Source organism: Chenopodium album, chromosome 8 (assembly GCF_948465745.1).
Source record: "Chenopodium album chromosome 8, dcCheAlbu1.1, whole genome shotgun sequence".
Taxonomy (NCBI): Eukaryota; Viridiplantae; Streptophyta; class Magnoliopsida; order Caryophyllales; family Amaranthaceae; genus Chenopodium; species Chenopodium album.
The window spans coordinates 58161938-58173064 of NC_137841.1; the positions used below are offsets into that span (position 1 = coordinate 58161938).

At 35.5% G+C, this 11127-nt stretch overlaps 1 protein-coding gene across 1 annotated transcript; it reads right to left on the reverse strand.

Annotated features, from left to right (window-relative positions):
* Positions 1 to 243: 243 nt before the first annotated feature.
* On the reverse strand, positions 244 to 2729 carry LOC145643084 (uncharacterized). The gene is made up of 5 exons (XM_081694249.1): positions 2192 to 2729; positions 1953 to 2084; positions 1229 to 1843; positions 1039 to 1109; positions 244 to 912 (listed from the first exon to the last, which is right to left on the reverse strand). Exons 1-5 carry the CDS (start codon positions 2727 to 2729, stop codon positions 244 to 246), a joined length of 2025 nt encoding a protein of 674 aa, XP_081550375.1.
* Positions 2730 to 11127: the final 8398 nt, after the last annotated feature.

An 11127-nucleotide genomic window follows, 5' to 3' on the forward strand; every position in this document is an offset into this window, starting at 1 on the left:
GAAGTACAATCTTGCCCATCTGCCTAACAACAGCATAGAGAGCACAGTAAAGGTAAGTTTTACCTGTGCCTCCAGGGCCATCAATAAAAAAAGGCTTCTGGTTCTTCACTGTTAATCTTGCTCATAATTGCATTGAAAGCTTCATGTTTCATGTTGTTTAATGTAGAAATTGCTTCAATATATTCACCAGGAATGGGTGCGTTTAATGCATCTGCAATATCTTTAGTCTTGGTAAGCCCTTCATCAAAAGAGATAACTTAAGACTCCAAGCCCAAATTCTTGTAATGTCTTTCCCATCTCTTCTAAATATCGCTCCACATCACGAACTGTTAGTGCTTTCACCTTTTGTTCTTCACCTCTGAATGAATGGTTGTAGTCTTCAGAAAAAGCATCGTAATATTTATGCCACAATGCTAAAGGGTCACGCGGGTTACCAAAAATAAGCAGTGTTGCAAATAACCTTCGTAGTGCCCGTGGCATCTGTGTAGTAGCAGCTTCATCCATACACTTTTCCACTGCATCATCTTCACTAAGCAGACCCAACCTTACAACAGCTTCTTGGAATGTAGGGAATATAAGTCCATTAATAGTACAAAAGTTTTCAAATGATGTGGGACCCCTTACATACGTTAAGAGAAGACGGAGAAAATATCTTTCCCCTTCAGATGGGGAAACAAAGGCTAATCTGCTGACGACACCACCATGAGAACGTTTTTTCCATGTCTTAGAAGCAGGATGCCACACAAAATGTTCAGAAAATTCAGAATACAATAATTTTGGTTTGTTTGGAAATGCCGCATTCTTTCTGAAAAATTCAGTTAACGACGTTCTGGTCTTTCTACTGTCAGCAATTACATCCTCTAGCTGGTCAGAAGCATTAAACCTAACGAAGTGTTGGTTTGGCAAGTGCACCTGCAGCAATAGTAAAGGTGGGATCATTTCATAAAGATCAAATGAAAAGATCCGCCAAGCAGCTTCACAAGGAGACACCCAACGACCTGACTGAAACTGTTCAATTTCATTAACAGGTTACCTTACGCATGTTTCTGTTATATTGAATGAACATCTGTCATGCCCTTTGTAGACATATTTATACAAATACTTTACAGCTTGAATTGTGGAGCAAATCTCCACATTTAGATGGCAATCAAAGATAATAATAAATACGGATTGTAGGGGATCACGCATTGGTTGTCTAGCCTTCTTCCTATGATTCGAATAGACTCACCTGTGTCACGCCTACGGTAAGCAGGGTAGTCGCTATCATTGTTCGTGGTTGTGTCGTTGAATGATTTTAGGTAGCCATATTTACATTTTCCTTCCCACCCCTTCTTGTTCATGCACGAACAGCTAGGATTGTCCATGCCATAAGGGCCATGCAACATATGGCGAAGAACAATCTTACGCAAATAAGGGTTGTCACTGCTAGGAATCTCAGCACAAGTGAACTTGTCGTACAAGGCTGGTTCCTTAATCTTGTATCCTGGTTTTAGAATGATCAACATATGAACATGCGGAAGACCACGCTTCTGAAATTCCACGACATAAATGAAAGCTGCTACTTCACCAAAGACATTTTCATCCATAATTTTCTTTTTCAACGCAATAAGTTTTGCCCTGAAAACACGCGCAATTAAATCAGGTCGGTCTTGAGCTTGTTCGCCAGGAGCAAGTTCTGCTTTTATTTCTGGCCAGTTGGGATTGCAAGTCATAGTGACAAAGAGATCCGGCTTGCCAAACATTTGTACAAGAGTAATTTCATTAAGGTACCTCTTGCTCAAATCTCGAGGGAATCCAAGGAACGTTGGTGGCAATATGACTGATTGACCAACATTAGATGCATCTGTTTCCCCACCATCCAATGTATCAACAATACCTTGATACAAATCAGCTCTGATTTTTTCTGGTTTTTCCGGAAAAAATCCAAGCGGGTATTTTCAATCTTCACATACATATCCACAATGAACTACAAAACAGCCGTTCTGCTCTTAACAAGTAATTGCCAATCCGTATTTGAAAGCGATAAGCATAATACTCCTTAGGAGAAATGAACCTACCCCTTTTGCCATTAGCAGCAGCTGAGACTAAAATATGCGTAAAAAAATTAACTATAACGTCCATTTAATTGAGTATAGAATGTATCAGCAATGCACCTATGCTAGCTACGCAAAAGAGTATAGTAAGATCTTACATGGTTCATCTTCTTGTAGCAATGCAGCAGCCACAACATCATCATCCTCATCTGCAGTGGCGTTGCCTACAAAGCTTTGATTATTAGGCTGCCCACAAGAAGACATTTTCATAAGGCCATGATGCCAACCACAATCCCCACGTGGGAATAACAAAAGGTACTGCAGAGGGTCATAGCAGCCATAGTAATGCATTATACGATGGCCCTTATCATACTTCCCATACACTGTGAAGTGAGGACTATTTTGTTGATGGGATGCACTGGCATCAGCCCATATAGCAGCCACCTCATCAGACGTAGGAGCGTTGTACACCCGCTGATCCAAAGTAGGGTCTTTGTTTAGGGTAATCACAGTCTCAGCTGAAACTGGAATATCCCTCAGAGATTTAAAAAAATCTGGCATAAGGGTTATGTGACATAATTCCCATAAGAATTGCAATAACATCAGCTTGGAGCTCTGGGAAGAGGCCAAGCCGATTCTTAGCCTCATGCTGAGAATCATAGAAGTAAAGCTGAAGGAACTGTGGCTGTTTGCCATCAGGTAACAAGCTAGGGACAAAATGGTATAATTGCCCATGTAATTTGAAAGCATATACACCTTGTTTTGATTGTGATTCCAATGCACCTCCCAAAGAGCTGAAAGCGAACATGTTCTTATATAAACGCGCATATGTTTGAAAGTGTTAAGCAATTTCATCTTTTGAAGTGAATAGTCTAATAATTTCAGGCAGAAGCTTATTATAGACAATCACACACTCTCCACCATTACAGCAAAATTTAGGAGATTCATAAGCAAATTTTTTTGCCAGGCATTTATCACATAAATAAGGGGCTGCCAATTCTAAAGGAGCTGTTGGCATTTGCTGACCAACATCCTAGGCATCTCGAACTACATTTTTATAACCAACTCTTAGTTTACAATTTGGCCAACATGTTTAACAAAGAAAGAAAATATAGCAAACTGAATAATACACTACCTGGCCCTATAGGTTTAGGCTTTCTCTGTTTCTTTTTTTTTTGCTCCCCAGTGATTGCATGTGCTCGTTTGCTTGTTCGAGTTTTTGTTTTAGAAGACGAAAGGTAATCAGGAAAGTCTGTAGCATGGAAAGATAGCATATGATATAAGGTAAGAATCCTAGCACACACAATCTAGAACAGTATAATAGGGTAGTAAGATGAAAGACAATACCCATAGTTGGCCAGTACTGATACAATTAAGGAGAAAGTAAACTCCTACCATATATAGTCAGTAAATCACATAAGTGCATAATAAATAGCCAAACTTCACTATCCATACTACAAATAAGAAAGTTAATAGAATATAGATATAAGTAGCTACACTAATAGTGAAATCATATGTATAATTATAAAGTAATAGATTTCACTGCTCATAAAAAGGCAGCAGCATAAGCAGCAGTTACATAGAAAAATCCTAAGATAAAGCAAAATACATAGCAATAGGGTTCACAATACAACAAACACATTAGCACAAAGTCTACTAAGCATTATAGCTCTTAGGTTTACAAAAGGACAACACTAAAAAGGCTAGCAGTCTACAGAGATTCTAAAATTTAACCCCCCATCTCTATAGAGTCTCCTAACAAGTGGCTTTGGCGTGCTTAAACATAGCCTCCAAATCAAATGGAACCTTAAACAAAGTTAATTACAGTTGGCCGATTAGCAGCACCTTCCCTCTTGAAATTAGCCCTACGCTTACAAGGAGTATTAGGTGGTAGGCTTGGAGTTCTGATTTTGCTACAAGGGGATCTAGGTGTGTTGCAGTCACACTCGTCTAGGAAAGGTGCCAAGTGAAGCGTTCCCTGCACACCCAGAACACGTTCTTGAGCAGACATGTAGCTCTCTCGTGCTAAAGAACGCTTAATTCCAGCATATTTTTCTCGGCCATAGTTTAGGTCAATTATATCTAGCCTGTATTTGCACTGAAGAAAAGACACAGCCTTCATAGTAGCATTTTGCTTAGCAGCTGCCTCACCAATGCATACATCACTGATTATACACTCCATGTTAACAGTGTCTCCAGGACAATACACTGTTAGCCAAGCCACATATCCCTGCAGAGCAAGTTCAGAGGACTCAATAGCCGAGACTCGCGCACGAGTCTTTAAAGTTAGCACATGCAGCACATCCAAGTAGTTAATAAAAACATCCTTAGCACCTGCCTTCTCAGGGAAAGCACTAAGCCAGTTTACAGGTGGTTTCTGCAGCGTCCGTTCCTTAGACTCCAAAGCATCATGTTTCAGTTGGAACAACAACTCACAGCGCTTATACATCCAAATGTTAGTACTCGTCCGGTCATGAATACAGAGGTCAAACTCTGCCCTCAAGTGCCGGATAGCATCCTCTGCTACTTTTTCAGAAGAAAACTCCAACTTCTCACCCTCACCACCATCAAAAGTGTAGGTGTGTGAAAATCCAAGGTTTGTCGTTTCCAAAAGCAACTTCACATGATTCTTAGTAATGTCCACTAATTCATAAACAGGTGGTGGAAAGTGAAGGTGATCCATCACCTGCTGTAACAAGCTACAGTAGGAAATAGAAATCTTGCGAGACTCTAGCTCCATCACCTGTGTGCATGGCCAACCGATCAAACAATTAACTTCCCTCCTATTCACTAATTCTAGAACATAACCCACCTAAATCAGAAACTTTAGAAAACATTCTAAACAATCCTATCCTAAACTAACACAGGCAAAGCCCTTCCATTATAAAGCAAATAAAATACCACACACATACACTAAAAATACAAGGTCAATATTCTAGATTCATCATACACCAGAGATCCTAACAATAAAACACACCACCCAAAAAAAAAAAAAAGAACACACTGTAAAAGGCATTAACCTTTAGTGAGACAGAACGTGCCATCACACATTCACATTTATACCTTAAGCTAAACAAAATAGAATAGTAAATCTCAACATGTATCATACACCTAGAACACAAATGAACCAAATAATAAAGACACAATAAGATACATAAGCTACATTAACAACACAATCTAAACAAAACACAATAGTAAATTCTAACATATGTCACAGACTAAAAACACAATGAAATATATAAGCAGTACCAGAACAAATCAAGAGCCAAAAATAAACCATAAAAACATACCAATAATTATGGGCCGATGATGGCAAACTAGACCCTAACACCAGCCAAAATATGGTGAACAAGACCCCAACACCAGCCTGCATAAATAATGATATTGCAATCAATATTCTAACCGGTGAAATATACAATTGTTCATCAGCTAATGTTGTTTATACAGAAATCTTTAAGCTCTACAGAACAGCCTCATCAAAACCTACATAAATGTCAAATAAGATCAGTGTACATTTTACCAACAGAATGGAAAAAATCAATACAAAATCAGTGTGCAAGTGTAAAGTTCATTAAAACCAGTGATTGGATAACTGTTGTCATGGTAAGCAAGTGAAGGTGTATTTTGTTTGATTAGAAATCCAAGTAAGTCCAATAAGATCAATGTACATTCAAAGTGAAGATGTATCAAATTCAACTATAACAAAGATAATTAAATTAACCATGTAAGAGCATGGAATCCTCACCAAGAGTTCTGAGTTCAACCCTTTTTTTACCTCACCGACCTCACTTAATTTTTATAAAAGAAATAGGGTGAATGATTTCAACCAAAGAAGAATATATAAATAGAAGTCAATTGATCTTTTATAGATAATAATAAGCAAAATGTCAAAACACCTTCCAAAGCACCTTCTGTATGTTGATGCTGACACACCATTATTGTGTTAACATAACACTAATAAAGCAATAGTCAAAATAAGCCTCGTGAACACCACTTTATTTGCTAGCATTTTGAACACCTCCAAATGTTAATGAGGTCATTTTATTTGTTAGCTTAGAAGGTATGTATTAGACTATTAGGATAGTACAAATTATAATTGAAATCCCCAATTCTATACATGCATGAAGGATAAGGTTCCCGAGGAAAAATAAAAACATTAACTATTATAACTACCTAAGCCACATGTAATTGAATCTAAAATGTTAATCTTACCAATATGTGCTACAATAAATCGTTTATTTATTTTGATTTTAATTTAATTGATAAACTAATCTATTAAAATAGCTATAAATATTATTATTAACATAATTAATTACTTAATAAGCAGAATATAATTTGAAATAAAAAAAGTAACGAATACTTAAGCACAATGTAATTCAATCTAATAAATTGATTATTTATTTTGATTTTAAATTAATGTGATTGATAAAATAATCTATTTATAAGTAGTTTTTTTTTTGTATCTTATTAATATAATTATAAGGGAAGATCTACTTCACCATATTAGTGTATAAAAGGCAAACATACAGTAGCATATCAATACCCCTTAACACATACCTTTTCATGATAATTTGGAAGGTTTTTTGACATTTTGCAGCCATTGATGATATGCTGTGGTGTTGCTTTTTCAAAAGCAGAAGGTAAAGAAGCAATAGTTGGCAACACATCGAATTAGCTGCCGGCAAAACAAACCCAAGGATTAATATACAATGATGTGTCAGAAGGAAGGGAAAGAAAAATGAGAGCTTATACAAAAGGAAAGGAAAAATTGGAACAAAAAAAATAAGGCGGTTTATCCAAAGTTGAGAGCTTAGCCTCCATAAACATCAAAAAAGAAATGATGAAGAAGACAAGTGCTCACTTAAGTCACCGCTAAACTGAATAAGGAAAGCAGAACACATGTCATTATGCCACCTCAGTGTATTAGTTACACCTTGCCACACACTTTGCCACCTCAGATTAGCGAAGGTGAAGATTTCAAGGAAGTGAAAATGTTTACACAGCCATGCCATGTCAGCAGTTCACACATGCAATTGGCACATGCTGCTACTGTTCATAAGGGAGCAAAGTGAAACCTTTTAAGGGGTGAGGATTCAGATTGTTTAGGTAGCACTCAAATATACAGAAATTAAGTAAATATTGTAAGAAGAAAAAAAAAAGAATAAACAGATTATATAGGTGAATTATGGACTTCAAATGATGCATAGATATAAATACAGCTAGTAATATGCCCTAGCGTAAAATATCATTATTTTACTCCGTACTAGGAATTTTTTTATAGAAAAAATTAAATTTTGGGTATTGGAAAAGTCTCAGTGGGATGTAATTGATGTCTTAGAGCATATTTAGGAAAAAACTAAATATTGGGAACGAAAATCATGGGAATTGAAGATTTGAAGTTTTTTTTTATTATCATTATGGAAATTGTTAATCTAATTATACGGAGATCAAAGGTTCAATTTTTTTTTGGAGGCCCTTTAATAACAAAAACAGAGCATTACAATATTGGGCCCAGGGCGGTTGCCCCACCTGCCCTGGTCCAGCGACGGCCCTGGTAACATGCTAGGCTTGATTTAATTAATCCCAAGTAATATCATACTAAGATTACGTTTGGAAATTGTGGATTTGTTTATGTTAGTGATTGAATTATGAAGCATGATTTTTTTGTGATGGACGAAGGATTGGAAATTATTGTTTCGCATGTTATATATGAATCACACTTTTATTTATGGCATGTTAGAATGCATGTTTAATTAAATTACATGTTTAATTAAGTTTGAGATATTAAAAAGGAATTTACTTCTGGTTCATTTTTTTTTATTGATGCTTTAAGCATGAGAAAAGAGCTATTTAAGTGTCTTTGTACACGAGGAATAAAATGTATGTTGGTGCCTTAGTGCACTTAAGGTGTTTTTAACACCGATGGATAAGATTTGTGGCACTTTATGCGTTTAAGGTGTCTTTGACACCGAGGTAGATTTAAAAATGGTTCAACATTAAATATCATGTGATCATTAATTATTCAAGAATTAAATTGGAATGTTTGATTGTTTTAATAATTATTGTTGATTGAATGATTATGGTTTGAGAGTCATCACCAAGTTTAATAATATGTAAATAACGTAAAGTGAAAGAGATTACGCACCACAACTCTTGGAATGTATATACCTTGAGTATGAACGTATGGGGGGGATTATGGGGTTTAATATTTAACCATAACTTCTAATGGAGTACAGGACGCTGTACATTCCTTTTATTATTATGCGCAGGAATTCCGCCACTTACGAGTGATTATTTTATACTGGCACGGGTAGCTCCTGTGTTAGTACCCCTTTATTGGGGCAGGTTAAGTGGGAAACCCGTTCGATTAGTACCCCTTTATTGGGGCAGGTTAAGTGGGAAACCCGTTCGATGCGTAATCAATACTAAATAAATTATTTAGTTTTCTAGTTGAGAAGTTTTGTTAAATGTTGTGCGCTTGTAAACAGGTGCATTGGGGTAAGTGTGTGTTGATAGGTGAAAGCATGTTAGTGTGTTTAAATACGCTTATGTACTCAGCCTTGCTGATTGTGTGTTTGTTGGCCTTGTCTTTACCTTGGCCCTATGATGACCCATTTTTAATGGAGATTTGTGGAAACAAGTAGAGAGAATTTTTTCAGGTGATGAAGCATATTCATGATGGGCAATGAGTGAAGAGCGAATCATGCTATTTTCCATAAGTTTATGATGTGTTATTGCTTTAATTAATTATTTTTATAATACTATTATAATGAGGCTAACAAAAGCTTTTGAAGTTGGTTTGATTTTAATAAGGTCCTATGACGTATCCAAGTTGTAGTTTAACTTCGTTTGACTTTGTTTAACTTTGGTTTTACTATGGTTTGACTTTACTTATTACGTTGACTTGTTTTGAGTGTTTTTAAAAGTTAGTCTTCCACTGTGTGTCTTTGATAATTGTCTTAGCCGTTTTCACGGTGGCGGTAATATCTTAGATTTTCTTATTTTGAGTTTTAAAAAGGGCAAAAACAGGTATTTTAAAGGAAAGGAATTTCTGGGGTGTTACATTACTGGTTTCAAATGTTGATAATCTCGCTAAGATAACAAAACAAACAGTAAAGAAGTTTTCCCAAAGAAATTAAACAAGTTAGATTGCTTAAACAAACGAGTAGATAAACATACGTAAAAAAAATGCAAATGCTCTCCATTAATTGAAAGATAAAGTCAGGTCTACAATTGTACAAGTTGAAGGAAAGATAACCTCAATGGCTCCATGTTCATAAAATTGGAAATGACGATAGATCTTCAATACATGCTAAAGAACTAAACTATCACTTGGCTACTAAGCCAAGGGAAAACTAAGAAAACTAAGAAGAAAGTCCAAAGAAAATAAAATGCTTGTTGTTGATTGATTTGCTAATTCCTTCAGTTTCTTCCAAACTATTTATAGGAAAAATTAGAGTTATTTTTTGCTGACTCCAATATGCAGTTATTTTCCTTGGTGCCAACTCTATTTTTAAAATCAAAATGCCTTATTTGCCTCGCTCCTAACCAGCTTGCTCCTCTTTCTTGAGCCTTCTGATTAAGTTCAGCCCATTTCACTTTTCTTCCATCGTTTGCCAAATCCCTTAGTATGATTTAAAGGTGATAATTTGCGGGCTTGGGCGGGTAGCGAGCCGAGCTTATGCTTATTTTTTTGTCTAACGGGCTTTATGTAGCAAACCTAAACCCTTTTATGCGGGCTTGATACTTTATCCATGCCTGCTTATTAAACGGGTCGGGCTTGCCCGCACGCTAACGGGCATTAAATTTTTGTTTTATTTTTTATAACACTAATTAATCTTTTTATTATTAACTAGTGCGAAAATTATTTTCAGGGCTGGCCATTTCGGATATCCGATCCGATCCGAAATATCGGATATCCGAAAATTTTGAATCGGTAAAAAACTTATCTGAATCCGATCCGAAAAAATCGGATATCCGATTTTTTGTATATTTGAAAATTTTGGATTGGATCATCGAATATCCGATCCGAAATTCTATGCTCAATTTTTTATTTTAATTTTTGTAAGTAATAATAATACAAAGCTAAACTAAATCAAAGATTCAAGGATTATCAGAAAAATTAATAATAATGTAATTCATCACCAAAAATAATCAAGGATAAAGTCACCAAAGTCCAAATCAACTAAGCTACGTACAAAGAACAAAAACTGCTATTAAAAAAAAACAAACAAACAAAATATCAATAATTTAACAAACAACAAAATGAAGAACAAGACCCACATCCCAAACAACAAATTGAAACTCACAAAAACTACAAAATATAAACAATTCAACACCAAAAACAAATCTAACAAAATTACAAAAATAGAGAAACCCATTAATCAAAATTTTTTTGTAAAAAGAAAAAAACATCGAATTTCCTCATTACTTGTGGGCTTGTGGTTGTCTGGGTAAGTGACGAGTGACGAATGATGAATGACGAGTAAGATCAGTTGTGGCTTCGATGAGGATGGTGGCTCCGGTGAGATTTTCAGGTTTGTGGCTGGCTGGCTGCGCGATAGGGAGAGCGGTGAGGGCATGAGGTGAGGGCATGAGGCAGTGAATGTTTTAGTGTTTTAGGGTTTTAGCATTTGATTTTGACTTTTGATTTTTTGAGAGAATGTAAAATGTTGTAATTGTTTTTAAGTTTTTTTATATATAAAAAATGTAATTTTCGGATTGAATCGGATATCCGATTTTTCAAATTTTGTGATCCGAAGCCAATGCGAAAATTTTCGGATATCCGATCTGAATTATCTGAAATGTAAAAAACGGTATCGGGTATCCGAATTTTGGGATCCGATCACTCGCATCGCGGATCGGAAAAATCAAATCGGATTTTTTGTCCACCCTTAATTATCTTAGTAGAGTTGTCTTAAAATTTTTTTGTTCACAAATGATAATAGAAAGTAAAAAAAAAAAAAAAAATTAAACTATGACAATTGACATAATTAACTAACTAAATAAAATTACTATATTATTATTATTATTATTATTATTATTATTATTATTATTATTATTATTATTATTATTATTATTATTTTGTGAAGAA